This window comes from Salmo salar, chromosome 07 (assembly GCF_965601325.2).
Source record: "Salmo salar chromosome 07, fSalSal1, whole genome shotgun sequence".
Classification (NCBI taxonomy): domain Eukaryota; kingdom Metazoa; phylum Chordata; class Actinopteri; order Salmoniformes; family Salmonidae; genus Salmo; species Salmo salar.
The window spans coordinates 51,242,554-51,259,312 of NC_138297.1; the positions used below are offsets into that span (position 1 = coordinate 51,242,554).

Consider the following 16,759-nt stretch of genomic DNA (forward strand, 5'->3'; position numbering starts at 1 on the left):
CATAATAAAAAATGGTTTATTGGAAAGAGAAAGCTAGCTTGTGAAGTGGCGAATTAAAGTAACCTAGCTTTTTCTGTTTCGCTAGCTAGCTTACAAACATGCTCATTCTATTAATGTTTCGACTTTATTTATCTAGTATATAGCTTATAATAAGACTTTTGGCTTCATATATTTTCATTAAATAATCAACTTTGCTTACCTTAATACATTGAAAAATAACGTGCTAGTTGCAAGTTGGTCCAACCACCGTCCTCTTGCTTTGTCATGCTGGAATGGATTGGCAGTTGGTATTTGAATAGGAATGGTAGTTACATTTTGAGTTAACCATATATTTTTATATACGATTGTGTGCTTTTATTAAACACATGATTTCCTCTTGCTTCTAGCTAGAATTTAGTTTGCAACAGCACACTTTGTGCCTGGCTGTTTGCCACTAAGACCTTGGCAACAATGTTGCAAAATATGACTGGCAAGGGAAAGATTTAACGTGTCAGACGTCAGCTCGGCATTTTTCTGAACAGGTGAAGTCATGCAGCATCATTAATATGGATATTAATGTCAATGGAAAACAGCTCAAACATATTAAGGGGGAATGTTAGCTGTCATTTCAGAGTTTGATGTGACTGGGTTAGCTTTTGTTTGCTGTTTAATTTCTAAAATCCCCATTACACTCTGGGGTGGGATAGAACCCTCAAGGTTCTTTGTCTTCACTGGATATATATATAGTGTTCTTTAATATAATCCGAAGAATCAAAAGGTTCTATATAGAACTCCAAAGTACCCTTTTTTCTAAGTGTATAGTACAAAACAAGATAGATCTCTTGATTCCCATGGTGATCTACAGCTGAGTCCAGCCCCAACTTACACACTCCCATCCCTTGAGCAGAATGCGATGATGAGATAGATAGATACCACAGTGCCACCAAACAGAGGCACTGTTGGTCAGAGAGAAAGAACTCCATAGGCTGCTTGAGAAGGAGAGCGCCACAACCAATGCATTGCTCTATATAAACCAGCTCGTATGGCAAAATTATGCACTACAATACGCTACGAAATACACATGCATTCTCGTTCCATATAACCATTCTCTGGGTGTGATGACATTAGCAGTAAGCTGTGTTTTTGAGACGGACACAGCTCAGCTCAGCTCAGCTCATCTCCAAGGTCTACAGGGCTAAGTGCTAACAGGTTCATTTGGAGCCTGTGTTGCAGCAAGTCTCTCTAAAAACACACTTCAGAGCCGTATCAGGAATTCATCTGCATGTATGACATGCTATTGATATGGAGCATGCGGTTTGGGAACAGAGGAGTCCTCCCTATTCAGGCCCCTGTGTTAATAGATATCATAGGAAGGCCAAACTGACTGACTGATACACACATGAAGCTACAGTATATGGTTTTGCAAACAATTATGTTTTGATTGTGCAATTGATTTTAAAGCAAACCATTCCAGAGCATAACATACGTGAATAAGACCGAGTCCCTACTATCAGGTTGGTTATTATTGATATGATTTTCTATAAGCAGTGACGTTGGAAATATAGTTTTCTGTTACTTTCCCCTTGAGTAGATCATTACTGTGCACTCAACAAGTGTGCAATTGAAGTGCTGTCAAACGCTCTATGCAGAGACATGAAAGGACTTGAGAATATGTCGGTAACGAAGGCAACCGCGGAAGCACTCGCCTATGAGCTGGAATATAATACGATTTGGATTTCCTCCCTGTTATATTTACAGACATTGGTTTCTGTATGTACAATACAGTATCAGATGATATATTCATATAAAGCGTTTCCAAATGTAGTCAATAATTGAATGTATCAGTAGGTCCACAAACAGTTAATTCACTAGAAATAAGAGTCACCCAGCCACTCGTTTAACCTATGTGTCGTGTGTAGACATGCCGTATAGTGAACCCAGAAGATTAAGCTCGCGTAACACATCCTTCCCGCTGAGACATAAGCAGATTATACTTCAGCCATTGGAAATGAGACATGGAGGTGCCTGCTGAGCCCACCTTACCACTACAACATATTCCCCTTAAATCAGAGCAGATGTGGGCACTGCCACGGCTAACCACTGGGGATCTCCTGCACTGCATCTCACCCATTGCTCTGTCCACTCCCTGCCTTTGGTGTAGGGATTTTTGACGGTCATATTTGGGTGTGTGTCGTGCCGTTGTGACCTTAGTGACGAGCTAACAGAGGAATATAGACAGGAGGGAAGGAGAGACAGAGAGAGAGAGTAGGGGGGGGGGTTTGGGGGGGAAGAGAGAGCAGTTTGTAGAGTGGATTTACAGGGAGCTGTCAAGCCGACATCTGTAAAGACGGAGCATTCCAAAAATGTGCCATTTCATTCTGACCCCATTTATCACACAGACAAGGGGTTGCCATGTTGTCTGTGTAATATACAGCTACCTCGAGATCAAACTGTCAGGCTTTTTAGCTTCTGCACTGGTATCAAGATGTCTGGACTGAGACGGGACTGGCAACTTCAAATACTAAGAAACGTTGCCGTTTGTGCAGAACAAAATAATCCCCTATCGTTTTGAGTCCACACAGTGTTGCATCAATAATAAGCGAACTTGATTCATGAGCTTTCTGACTTTCATTTGATGGTTGATCAGTATTTCTCTCTTTTCATCCTTTCTTGGGTCTGTCTATCTGAACAAGTAAAACACTGTCCTCCCCTTCTTCCTCTGTGGAGCGCTGTGTGTTCCTGCCCTATAACAACCCGTTAATGGAGATGATACTAGGTAATAGCAGTGTAGCACTGTCCAGTAGGGCTGTGACAATGCCAGTATTGCAATATGTTTTCCATGGCAAAAATGAAAACACGAAGCAGACCAAACTCTTTGGTCCTTTAAAAACCTGCTGTATGTAAAATATTGTGTGCTACAGCTTGGAAAATGAATGAACGTGACTCTGGATGACAGCATAATGATTTTTGTTTCCAACATCGGGGCTGTTTTCCTAAAGACGTTAAATCCACTTTGTGTTTTGTTTCCTTGCCACGATACTAAGGAGTATCACGATACTGGTATCCTCCCGGCCCGTCTCAGTGAGACCCCCCCCAGAGTCCTGTAATGGCTGCAGCACTATCTCCTCCACTGTCATCCTCTCTCTGTTCCTACTCATCTATTTCATATCCCCATCTCCTGCTGCCAACCCATCCTCCCCCACGCACTATCACCTTGTGATACACATGGAGTCACACACACACCCGTACACACGCACATACACAAATACACACACACACACACACACACATTGGTGTCTTTCTCTCCTTGCCTGTGTTTGCGTTCCTCTGTGAGGTAGTGTAATCAAGTGTAGTTTCAGTGATGTCCGTGTCACAGAGGCCCTCTCTCTGGGGACCCCATGTGGTCCTGGTTATCAGGCCTTACCCCTCTGTGGTATGTGAGCCGTACAAGGAAAACACTTCCCTAAACCTGGAGCCTTGTCAGATAAACAAAACCATTTTTTGAACATTTTATTTCACCTTTATTTAAACCGGTAGGCCAGTTGAGAACAAGTTCTCATTTACAACTGCGACCTGGCCAAGATAAAGCAAAGCAGTGCGACACAACACAGAGTTACACATGGAATAAACAAACGTACAGTCAATAATACAGTAGAAAAGTCTATATACAGTGTGTGCAAATGAAGTAAGATTAGGGAGGTAAAGAAATAAGTAGGCCGTAGTGGCGAAATAATTAAAATTTAGCAAATAAACACTGGAGTGATAATGTGCAGAAGATGAATGTGCAAGTAGAGATGCTAGGGTGCAAAGGACCAAAAATAAATAAATAACAATATGGGGATGAGGTAGTTGGATAGGCTATTTACAGATGGGCTATGTACAGGTGCAATGATCTGTCAGCTGCTCTGATAGCTGATGCTTAAAGTTAGTGAGGGAGATATGAGTCTCCAGCTTAAGTGATTTTTGCAATTCATTCCAGCCATTGGCAGCAGAGAACTGGGAGGATAGGCGGCCAAAGAAGGAGTTGGCTTTTGGGGTGACCAGTGAAATATACCTGTTGGAGCGCATGCTACGGGTGGGTGCTGCTATGGTGACCAGCGAGCTGAGATAAGGCGGGGCTTTATCTAGCTAGACTTATAGATCACCTGGAGCTAGTGGGTTTGGCAACAAATATGAAGCAAGGGCCAGCCAACGAGAGCATACAGGTCACAGTGGTGGGTAGTATATGGGGCTTTGTTGACGAAACGGATGATACTGTGATGGACTGCATCCAATTTGCTGAGTAGAGTGTTGGAGGCTATTTTGTAAATGACATCACCGAAGTCAAGGATCGGTAGGATAGTCAGTTTTACGATGGTATGTTTGGCAGCATGAGTGAAGGATGCTTTGTTGCGAAATAGGAAGCCAATTCTAGATTCAATTTTGAATTGGAGATGCTTCATGTGAGTCTGGAAGGAGAGTTTACAGTCTAACCAGACACCTATGTCTTTGTAGTTGTCCACATATTCTAAGTCAGAACTGTCCAGAGTAGTGATGCTAGTCGGGCAGGCGGGCAGGTGCGGGCAGCGATCGGTTGAAGTGCATGCATTTAGTTTTAATTGCATTTAAGTGCAGTTGGAGGCCACGGAAGGAGAGTTGTATGGAATTGAAGCTCGTCTGGAGGTTAGTTAACACAGTGTCCAAAGAAGGGCCAGAAGTATACAGAATGGTGTCGTCTGCGTAGAGGTGGATCAGAGAATCACCAGCAGCAAGAGCGACATCATTGATGTATACAAAGAAAAGAGTCGGCCCGAGAATTGAACCCTGTGGCACCCCCATAGAGACTGCCAGAGTTCCGGACAACAGACCCTCCGATTTGACACACTGACCTCTGGCTGAGAAGTAGTTGGTGAACCAGGCGAGGCAGTCATTTGAGAAACCAAGGCTGTTGAGTCTGCCGATAAGAATGCGGTGATTGACAGTGTCAAAAGCCTTGGCCAGGTTGATGAATACGGCTGCACAGTATTGTCTTTTGTCGATGGCGGTTATGATATTGTTTAGGACCTTGAGCGTGGCTGAGGTGCACCCATGACCAGTTCGGAAACCAGATTGCATAGCGGAGAAGGTACGGTGGGATTCGAAATGGTCGGTGATCTGTTTGTTAACTTGGCTTTCGAAGACCTTAGAAAGGCAGGGTAGGATAGATATAGGTCTGTAGCAGTTTGGGTCTAGATTGTCACCCCCTTTGAAGAGGGGATGACCGCGGCAGGTTTCCAATCTTTGGGGATCTCAGACGATACGAAAGAGGTTGAACAGGTTAGTAATAGGGGTTGCAACAATTGCTGTGGATAATTTTAGAAAGAGAGGGTCCATATTGTCTAGCCCAGCTGATTTGTAGGGGTCCAGATTTTGCAACTCTTTCAAAAGATCATCTATCTGGATTTGGGTGAAGGAGATATTTGGAGGCTTGGGCAAGTTGCTGTGGGGGGTGCAGAGCTGTTGACCGGGGTAGGGGTAGCCAGGTGGAAAGCATGGCCAGCCGTAGAAAAATGCTTATTGAAGTTCTCAATTTAGCGGTGGTGACAGTGTTTCCTAGCCTCAGTGCAGTGGGCAGCAGGGAGGAGGCGCTCTTATTGTCCATGGACTTTACAGTGTCCCAGAACTTCTTGGAGTTTGTGCTACAGGATGCAAATTTCTGTTTGAAAAAGCTAGCCTTCGTGGGACGAAAAAGCTATCTAAGACATTTTGAGCGGGACTGAGGGCTCTACAGTGAAATAAAGCAATAAAAACTAGCCAAGACAGCAGTAGACAAGGCATTTTGACATTTGAGAGAGGCATAAAGCAATCACAGGTGTTGATCAGGAGAGCTAAGACAACAATGGGTAAATGGCGAAGAAAGGGCAGAGCGGGTCAGTTAGACACATACAGTGCCTGAGTTCGAGGCTGGGGCCGACAGGTTAACAAAATGAGGTACCGTATTATTGAAACAGTCCAGGGGGCATCAGCTGAGTGATCATAGGGTCAAAAGAGTAGCAATAGGTGAGTCAGGGTGCTGTACGGTATTTACTACAACGCTGGGCGAGCAGGGGACACAGCATTCAGAAAAAGCTAACTGGCCGGGGCTAGTAGATGGTTCTGTAGATGCGGCGATATCGTAACAGAATAGCCTGTTGAGTCCACATCGGGCGATCACGTCTGCAGCCCAGTCATGATGGATCGGCGGGGCTCCGTGTCGACAATAAAGGGTCCAGGCCAATTGGCAAAGGAGGTAATTGTAGCCCTAGAATTAGTTGGTATATGGGCCTAACTCGAGGCTAGCTAGTGCTTTCTTCGGGACAGAGGCGTTAGCTAACAGTAGCCACTCGTTTGCAGCTAGCTAGCAGCTAGCTAGGAGTAATGATCCAGTGTAATGATCCAGAGCGGCAGGAATCCGGTGATATGGTAGAGGGAAGCAGTCCGATATGCACTGGGATTGATATCACGCTGTGCAAGACTGGCAGGTGTTGTCCGAGCTAGGCCTGGCTGATGCCGGGTGAATAAAAAGTTGAGGACCGCTAGCCATGGCTAACAGACTACTAGCTAGTTAGCTGGCTAGTTCCTGATGGAAGTTCCAGTTATAAGGAATAAAAATAGCAGATCTGTACCACATTGGGTGAGGCGGGTTGCAGGAAAGTATATTTAGTTTGTAGATAGAAGTGAGATTAAGATATATACGAAAAAGACTGGCTATTTACAAGGGATATGACACGGGATAAGACAAATATACACGTCCTACTGCGCCGCCATCTTGGATTGAGAATATACTCTACAAGGTGTCGAAAGCATTCCACAGGGATGCTGGCCCAAGTTGACTCCAATGCTTCCCACAGTTGTCAAGTTGGCTGGATGTCCTTGTTGTGGTGGATCATTCCTGATACACATGGGATACTGTTGAGTGTGAAAAACCCTGCAGCGTTGCAGTTCTTGACACAAACCGGTGCACCTTGCACCTACTACAGTACCATACTCCGTTCAAAGGCACTTAAATCTTTTGTCTTGCCCATTCACCCTCTGAATGGCACACATACAATCCATGTCTCGATTGTCTCAAGGCTTAAAAATATTTTTGGGGGGCCTCCCGAGTGGCGCAGTTGTATAAGGCACTGCAGTGCTTGAGGTGTCACAACAGGTCCGGGTTCAATCCCGGGCTGTGTCGCAGCCGGCCGTGACTGGGAAGCGACACGCAATTGGCCCAGCGTCATCCGGGTTAGGGGAGGGTTTGGCCGGCCGGGATGTCCTTGTCCCATTGCGCTCTAGCGACTCCTGTGGCTGACCGGGCGCATGCACGCTGACACAGTCGCCAGTCTTCTGGGTTAAGTGGGCATTGTGTCAAGAAGCAGTGCGGTTGTGTTTCGGAGGACACATGGCTCGACCTTTGCCTCGACTGTAACTTCCAATTGGATATCACGAAATTGGGGAGAAAAATGGGTAAAAAAAAATCCTTCTTTAACCTGTCTCATCCCCTTCATCTACACTGATTGAAGTGGATTTAACAGGTGACATCAATAAGGGATCATAGCTTTCACCTGGATTCAACTGGTCAGTCTATGTCATGGAAAGAGCAGGTGTTGTATACTAAGTTTAAATATATACACATGTAGCTACAGTATATGGTTTTGCAAAACAATGATGTTTTGATTGTGGTACTGTATGTGCAAATGATTTTAAAGCAAACCCTTCTAGAGCATAACTACATGAATAAGACACATATACACACACACACACCCCATTGTGGTATCCAACACCTTAACAATCCTCATTTGCATTTTTAATTTGCACCTGTCAGTCCAGCAAAGCTTGAGCATCTTTTCTTTAAGGCAGGCACTTTCTCCTCCCTGCCTAGACAGTTTTCAAATGCATTACATTAAGGTTCCCTGCTTAGATGTAATGTTCTTTAAGCTGTTCAGAAATTTGGTTGTATAGCCTGAGACAATATTTTCAGAGGGTATCACCTTTGTTGATCAAGATGACAAGTCTGTAAATCAGGTTACCCAGATTAATATTTATCCGTTAGAAGACTGCTGCCAGCTAAAATAGGTCATTGGCTGTACTCTTCTCATTTTTCCAGTTGAATTCTTAGGCCTCACCTTTTGAAATGTCAATCGTGGACTCCTAATATGAACGAGAGCCTCCAGAGTAACAGATAGGGATATTTATCAGCTTTGCAAGGAGACATAGATGGAGAATGCTGGAATGCAAAAGTAGGCCTATTGTGGAACTTTTATTAGGCATGCCTTCTGGGATTTCAGACGTTTTAATGGCTGTCTAGCGCACAAAGGCTGTCAGATTGCAAACACATAAATTCCTTCTTCTTTTTTTAAATGTGCATGTAATTTATGAGTGGGAGAACATTGTCATGAATTATATATTTGGCCATGGATAGATGGGCAGACTGACACAGACTGACTGACTCGAAAAGCTGCCAACTTTACCATGAAAGGTATTGTCTGTAACAAAGCCTGTACATTGATTTCCTTCGGCGAGATAGTCTTTAATGCAGTAATATGTTTAAAAGTCCCGCCAATGCCTCAGTATGAAATGTTGCCTTTTGTCATACCGGCTTTGGCACACAAAATAAATCATGAACATTCTATTCTTGTCCGACGTCAAACCTGTCAATACAAAGCTTCACTGAATGCTTCACTGAATTCCTTTTAATGCATTTATTCTCTCCATTTACATTAAGTAGTTCTGTCCTTGAGCTGGACTTGTCTATTGTCACAGAAATGCATTTAGCCTGAGGGAATGAACACAGGAATCTGCCATTTCATATTTTTGTATTGACATTTAACAGGTACATTTTTAAAGGTCCTTATATTTACCTAAGAACTTATGGGTAAATATACATACGTGTCAAACTTAAACTACAAGTCGGCTTTTAATGTGAACTTTTATTAAGCATGCCTTCTGGGATTTCTGAAATTTTAATGGGCTGTGAAGCGCACGAAGGCTTTCAGATCGCAAACACCCATAAATTCCTTTTTAAACAATGTGCATGTGATTTATGAGAGAGAGAGCATTGCCACTGCACTATTCCTCTTTTCCAAGAGTCATACAAAGCTATAGGCTACAATATCTTGTTGACATTTATGTTGAGCATGTTTTCATACTGTAGTGGGAAGTAATATTTGACAGTGTAGATATTTGTACAGTGTAGATGATATTATAAATACCTGAATATGCAAGAACACTATAATTGAGTTACAGTAATAGGCAATCAAGAAATGTTTGAGAATGAAATTCGAAATACAAGTGTATTTAACTACTTTGGAGAAATGAATGGATTCACATACAAGGCTGAAGCGGAAGTTACAAGGCTGAAGCGGAAGTTACAAGGCAATACTGACATTAACAAATCATTATTCTATGCATGATCCGAGAGAGGAGAGAAATCATAGCCTGAAAAGCCATGCCCCAGAAATCTATGGGGTAGAGAATGAAGGAAAGAGAGGGAGTATCTCACTACAGCAGGTCAGGAAGAAAAAAGAGAAAGAACAATGAATCTTAGACTTTTATAAGCATCTGAGTTGGTTGGATTCAAAATCTGAGTTGTTGGCCAATAGTATTACTGTAAAGTTAACCTCCAATCAGATATCAGATCTATATGATGTGACCTCTGCTTCTCAGAGGTGAGACAATGGGGGTTGGAGAAATAAAACTGAGAATGTTGAATTCTTAAGAAAACACAGAGGAGTTTATTGCATACGGTTGTTAAGTGTACTTCAGGGGCTGGGCTGTCCTACCCTACAATTAGTCCTATTTACTGTAGATAACTATCTGCTGCCTACTATTAAAAAGGCAGTTGGCGAGGACGTTTGTTAGCAAGATATCAATGTGCATGATATCTAACAAAGCAGAGTGAGGGTAGGAAAAAAGATGAAACGTGGATAAAACTGTGACTTTTTCAAATCATCCCATTGGATGTTCATCCAGGTCAGCTTTTACATTTCTTTTCATTATTGGAAAGAGCAGATTCTAAGGTTTCTAACATACAATCACTTACAAACTCTGAAAAATGAGGGCATGGGCTCTGTTTCAAAATATAACTTTTTTTTTACATGGTAGCGTTTCCATGCGTTACCGTGACACTCAAGTTGTGGGAAAATATTATTATTTTATTATGTTACAGTATATTCATTATTATTACTATAAAATGTGTGTTGACTGTGATCAGAGCAGGAGAATGTAAGTACGTCTTGTCTGTTTAATTAACAAAATTTAACAGACAACTAATAAAAGACTAGTAACATAATTAAACCATAAAATATGCTATTTCATTCCTTTGAAAATGCATTTTATTAGTCTTATGGTTCTTAGCACCTGCCTAAACCAAATGAATCATGGATTTCTTTGTGATGGTGTATATACATACATCTGCATACCCCTACTCCCACTATCACCGGTGCCGGCATGTGCACAGTATATATAAATGGTTTATGCCGGCAAGAATGTGGTAAAAATGGGACTGTTTGAAAGGGGGTCACCCCCCCCCAAAAAAAAGTTTTTACAGGTAACGTACACAAATCACACAGGATTTACAGTATCACACAGACAGACTCCTGTCTGTGCAATATAGAGGTATTTTTCAGGTTGATTGTTTTCTATTGTTAAGATCCCATTGTACATCTCTTTCTTCCGTCATATGTATACCTATGAAAACAAAAGAACGCCAACTGTCCCTACCCCGGCTTCATAAAAGACACAACTCTGCACTGACTTCGCTTTCAGCCTCCTAAAATCTAAATTCAGAGACTGGCTTCCCCCTGACCAGAGGCAGGAACACCCTCAGCCTAAACAAACTGACTATACCAAAGTCTAGAACAGGAAGGTACATCACCAAACCAATCCCATATATCTGCTCATTGATTTAATGAGTCACTTTAAGACTACAAGACATTATTTATATATATTTTTTGTTACTCGTTTGTTTATTTTGTTGCTGTTTTCCATTAATATGTTGTATGCTCATAGATTTCTGTTTGTATTGACTTCTATATGAGTGTTATCAAAGAACTTGAAACATAAGAGCTGGAAATGTAACATGAATACAGCTCATTCATAGTGTTGTTTCCGATGCTCTCTGCTTTTCTGAGGCCTGTCTGTTCTCTGTAATAGTGGCTCTTAGGGCCGCAGCAGAGGCTGTTAAGCAAGATAAATAGAGCCCACAGCCCCATAATGCAATGCTGTGAAGTATCCTCACTTAAATTTCATTAACCTTGTCTCAGCAACTCCCAGCCCGGGATGCAAGACAGCACACAGGGAAGCAACCGCCGCACGGTGGACTGTTAATGTGATGAATGCAAACTGGGAGAATATCTGAGAACAAGCCATTTTTTTTTCAACGTGGCACGCAGCAGCAGCGTCGTGTTTCTCTCTCACACACAACTCTCGACAGAACATCCAGGCAGGCCTCGGAGTCCTTGACTCCCTTGGTATTCATGAAGCCGTGCAGAGCAGCACACAGCTCCGTAAAAGGGCTGACAGACACTCACATTTAAGCCAGTACGGTTGTGTAACCATTGTGTGTGTTTTATACACACCAGATTAAGACACTTTCAGGTATACATGCATGTTGGGTTGTGAGCATGAAGACATTCATTCCGTTCTCTGCAAGCTAATGGACAAAAAAGGACATCTTGTTTTATCTAATCAAATATCTATTTGATCAAGGCGTTGTGCACCACAACATGCGATAGCTGCTGTAATCTACTACTCTCTTGATCGTGTGTTTTATAAATCCCAGGGTTTATAGGGAAACATTTGCTATGTTCACTAACCTTTTGGATCTGATTTTGATCTTATCACTGTGGAAATATACAGACAACTGCCAAAATAAACGAAACCCTCGAGTAAATGAGGGATAAAAGTACTATATATTGAAAGCAGGCGCTTCCACACAGGTGTGGTTCCTGAGTTAATTAAGCAATTAACATCCCATCATGCTTAGGGTTATGTCTAAAAATGCCCAGTTGCTCATTATTTTGGCTACTATGGCTAAAAGAAGAGCTCTCAGTGACTTTGAAAGAGGGGTCTCAAAGGAGCATAGAGAATTTAAAGTGTGTGTGTGTGTCTGTCACCAGATCTCAACCCAATTGAACACTTATGGGAGATGCTGGAGCAGCGCCTGAGACAATGTTTTCCACCACCATCAACAACACCAAATGATGGAATTTCCCATGGAAGAATGGTGTTGCATCCCTCCAATAGAGTTCCAGACACTTGTAGAATCTATGCCAAGGCGAATTGACGCTGTTCTCGCGGTGACCCAACGCCCTATTAAGACAATTTATGTTGACATTTCCATTATTTTCGCAGTTACCTGTATGTGGCTGGTGTACACGCAATGCATTATTAGTATTTCTCATACTAACACAAGTAGAAAAACAACAGTTGACAGTAAAGCCCTGTCTCAGTGCCTCTTTCATAAAACTGTCAGCAGTGTTTCCACCATAGAGGAGGATATAAGCATAATCATCCCGAAGCCCAAGGACATGAATAGATAGATAGATATAGAAAGCCAGAGCTTCTAGGAACAACTGTATCAATTCATAAACCATAGTATTTTACACACTACACTTACAGATTTGCATTTAGACAACCATTTGAAGTGCAATATGGAAGTTCTGTACCATACAAAATTATTCTGATTTCTCTATAGCGAGAAAGCTATGTCTTATGTACACTGCTCAAAAAAATAAAGGGAACACTTAAACAACACAATGTAACTCCAAGTCAATCACACTTCTGTGAAATCAAACTGTCCATTTAGGAAGCAACATTGATTGACAATAGATTTCACATGCTGTTGTGCAAATGGAATAGACAACAGGTGGAAATTATAGGCAATTAGCAAGACACCCCCAATAAAGGAGTGATTCTGCAGGTGGTGACCACTTCTCAGTTCCTATGCTTCCTGGCTGATGTTTTGGTCACTTTTGAATGCTGGCGGTGCTTTCACTCTAGTGGTAGCATGAGACGGAGTCTACAACCCACACAAGTGGCTCAGGTAGTGCAGCTCATCCAGGATGGCACATCAATGCGAGCTGTGGCAAGAAGGTTTTCTGTGTCTGTCAGCGTAGTGTCCAGAGCATGGAGGCACTACCAGGAGACAGGCCAGTACATCAGGAGATGTGGAGGAGGCCGTAGGAGGGCAACAACCCAGCAGCAGGACCGCTACCTCCGCCTTTGTGCAAGGAGGAGCACTGCCAGAGCCCTACAAAATGACCTCCAGCAGGCCACAAATGTGCATGTGTCTGCTCAAACGGTCAGAAACAGACTCCATGAGGGTGGTATGAGGGCCCGACGTCCACAGGTGGGGGTTGTGCTTACAGCCCAACACCGTGCAAAGATGTTTGGCATTTGCCAGAGAACACCAAGATTGGCAAATTCGCCACTGGCGCCCTGTGCTCTTCACAGATGAAAGCAGGTTCACACTGAGCACATGTGACAGACGTGACAGAGTCTGGAGATGCCGTGGAGAACGTTCTGCTGCCTGCAACATCCTCCAGCATGACCGGTTTGGCGGTGGGTCAGTCATGGTGTGGGGTGGCATTTCTTTGGGGGGCCGCACAGCCCTCCATGGCTCGCCAGAGGTAGTCTGACTGCCATTAGGTACTGAGATGAGATCCTCAGACCCCTTGTGAGACCATATGCTGGTGCGGTTGGCCCTGGGTTCCTCCTAATGCAAGACAATGCTAGACCTCATGTGGCTGGAGTGTGTCAGCAGTTTCTGCAAGAGGAAGGCATTGATGCTATGGACTGGCCCGCCCGTTCCCCAGACCTGAATCCAATTGAGCACATCTGGGACATCATGTCTCGCTCCATCCACCAACGCCAAGTTGCACCACAGACTGTCCAGGAGTTGGCGGATGCTTTAGTCCAGGTCTGGGAGGAGATCCGACAGGAGACCATCCGCCACCTCATCAGGAGCATGCCCAGGCATTGTAGGGAGGTCATACAGGCACGTGGAGGCCACACACACTACTGAGCCTCATTTTGACTTGTTTGAAGGACATTACATCAAAGTTGGATCAGCCTGTAGTGTGGTTTTACACTTTAATTTTGAGTGTGACTCCAAATCCAGACCTCCATGGGTTGATAAATTGGATTTCCATTGATTATTTTTGTGTGATTTTGTTGTCAGCACATTCAACTATGTAAAGAAAAAAGTATTTAATAAGATTATTTCATTCATTCAGATCTAGGATGTGTTATTTTAGTGTTCCCTTTATTTTTTTGAGCAGTGTATTTGAAGCCCTAAAGCCTCTAAGTAAGTGTGATTCCTTTTGAAGTTCTTCCAGAGTTTATTAAGGGGCCTTTCTGGTTCTGCTGTCAGGGAGACCGCAACAATGGGGACTAAGGTCCTCCACCGGCACTAACTAAACCACACTCTCTGATCGAGTGGAGGAGCACACCAGAGGAGTCTCACTGTTCAGGGCCTGAGGGGATGAATAGATATCCATCCGTAGTGTGTATGCATCTCTGGTCCTGACTTTTTTTTTTAAATGCGATTTTTGTACCATCGGGGATCAGTGGGGGCATTGCCAATGTATGGACCTTTAACTCTAAGATTCTGCTAGAATGGGGAAAATGATTAACGTGTGCACCTCGCGTTACACAACTGATTGTATGCATGGTACAACTGGAGGCTGTGTGGTGATAGGTAAAATATTAGATTCAGAGGAGCTATCTATATCAATTCAGCAGTAGAGGTTCAGGAAGGTTTATACACAACATACAGGCTTTCTGTTATATCTACTCCTGATGACTCTCTGCTGATGTTGACGCAATGCTATTTTGTTGTCGTGTCTCTGTGTTGCACACAACCACATGCCCCTGCACTGTATGTGTGTGAGCCTAGGTGTGCGTCTGTACGTGTACGTCTGTCTGTCTGTCTGTGCATGTGCGTTTGTCTGTACCCAAGGCAGATTAATGAGGAAAGGTGGGCTTTGTGTCAGGCAGCGATGAGCTTTTCAAGCTGATTATTTTAAGAGAGTCTCCTCGGTGCATTTCACAATCTGGACACAAGTGTTGAATACGAAAATGCTGACTAAACAGTTTCATAACTCAAGCTACAGATCATCGTTTTCCTCGGGCATAGTATTCATCCAAACAAACATATCCGCCTCTGTGTTTGATAGACTTCCCTTGCCTTTGTTCATGTATTTCTTAGCAATTAGAAATGGCCCTCCCCCTGACATAGCCAACCAGTATGTAATATGTTGTACAAAAGAACCCTGGTCCTTTTGTTGTCTGAGTATCCACTTCCTCTAACATGGTTCTCCTTTGTTTTCCTAGGATACTCCAAGATCCGGGAGTGGCCACCACCAGAGGTGAGAAACCTTCCCTATTACTTCTGTTGAGAATGAGGGCGTATATTATTGTTTCTGGTATGGTGGGAGTGAATGTGGTGATAAGTGAAGAAACAGAGAACCTGGAAGACCAGGAAGAGAAGGCAGCAGTTTAGGTCCTTAATTACCATAGCAGATGACCTTGCATGTACTTAAATAGATTTAAAAGTTTCACAATTGGAAACTGTCCTCTGTGTTTACGGTGCCTGTCAGAACATCTAGTTCCAGATTTTGATTTAAACGCAGCTTAACTCGCCGGGTGTCCTCTACCTCGGACCCTGCTCTAGGTACGCCAACAACAGGCATGTACATTTTGTTCAGACTATCGTTTGCAGGCAATGCAACGTTGACGTGACATGAGGGCATATCTAGCCGATCCGATGTCTCAATAAGGAGTTGAAGTTCAATCATGGTCGGAAAGAGTTGTTGCTGATTACAGCTTACATCCACTTTATACCACACACTTACTATGATTGACATATTGGAGCATACATGAGTCAATTAATCCACACCAAGTCAGTATATTTCTTGCCTATGGTGTGGCCATTGACACCTCAGTTTATCTTCCTGCTACACTGCTAAATGTCCAAAGCCATAGCCATTGACACCTCAGTTTTGCTGGACACCACACTGCTAAATTCCTAACCACCATTTGGACATTCTTTTCCACTATTTGCATAAGGACAATCACCATCAAATTGTTAAGTTCTGTGTGATCCCGGCCAAGTTCACACCGGCTGACGCTCCCAATCTGGCCCAGTAATGATGTCCTCCTGTGATTGGCTGGCCTCCACTGTCGGATGGTCCAGTGTTGTGGAGCAGAGTGGGCGCCACAAGATGGCTGAGAGATTGGACAACCCTGTCTCTGTGAACGCCAACGAAACTATACAACAGGCTGCTAATGCATTCACACCATCCTCTCTCGCTACACTATCATTGTGGTCGAAATGGGCTATTATAGCGATCAGCCTGTTGCTGGTTGTCAGTCTTTGGAGATGGTTTATGACTTTAAGATGGATGGGCCTTTTCTGTTCCCCTGGGCTCTGCTAGCAGACCACACCAGGCATCTCAGTGCTTGTTGTGTGTGGCCATTGGGTTACTACTCTGTTATTGGCTCTGCTTCTCCTCTCCAACCCCCACCTGCTGAGACCTCCAGGAGTGGATCATTGCCTCTGCCTGTCTCCCATGTGCTCTCTATGGGGAGCTAATGGACCAGATGGGATGATTAGCACTGAGGACATGGCTGTTTAGACTGGGTACCTGGCAGATGCCGCAAGCCCTAGAGACAGAGGGAGGGGGGGGGGGGTGGAGAGGGATGGGGGGAGGAGGGGATGGAGAGGGATGGGGGGAGGAGGGGATGGAGAGGGATGGGGGGAGGGAGGGATGGGGGGAGGGAGGGATGGAGAGGGAGG

General features: G+C 43.7%; 1 protein-coding gene across 2 annotated transcripts in view; it reads left to right on the forward strand.

Annotated features, from left to right (window-relative positions):
* The window catches only part of LOC106609416 (PRKC apoptosis WT1 regulator protein), a 92,179-nt gene that overhangs the window by 63,207 nt on the left and 12,213 nt on the right, over positions 1-16,759 (forward strand). For both annotated transcript variants that reach the window (XM_014208216.3, XM_014208218.3), the window contains exon 4: positions 15,295-15,329. In XM_014208216.3, the coding sequence (XP_014063691.1) occupies positions 15,295-15,329 (35 nt within the window). The remainder of the gene's footprint in view (positions 1-15,294; positions 15,330-16,759) is intronic.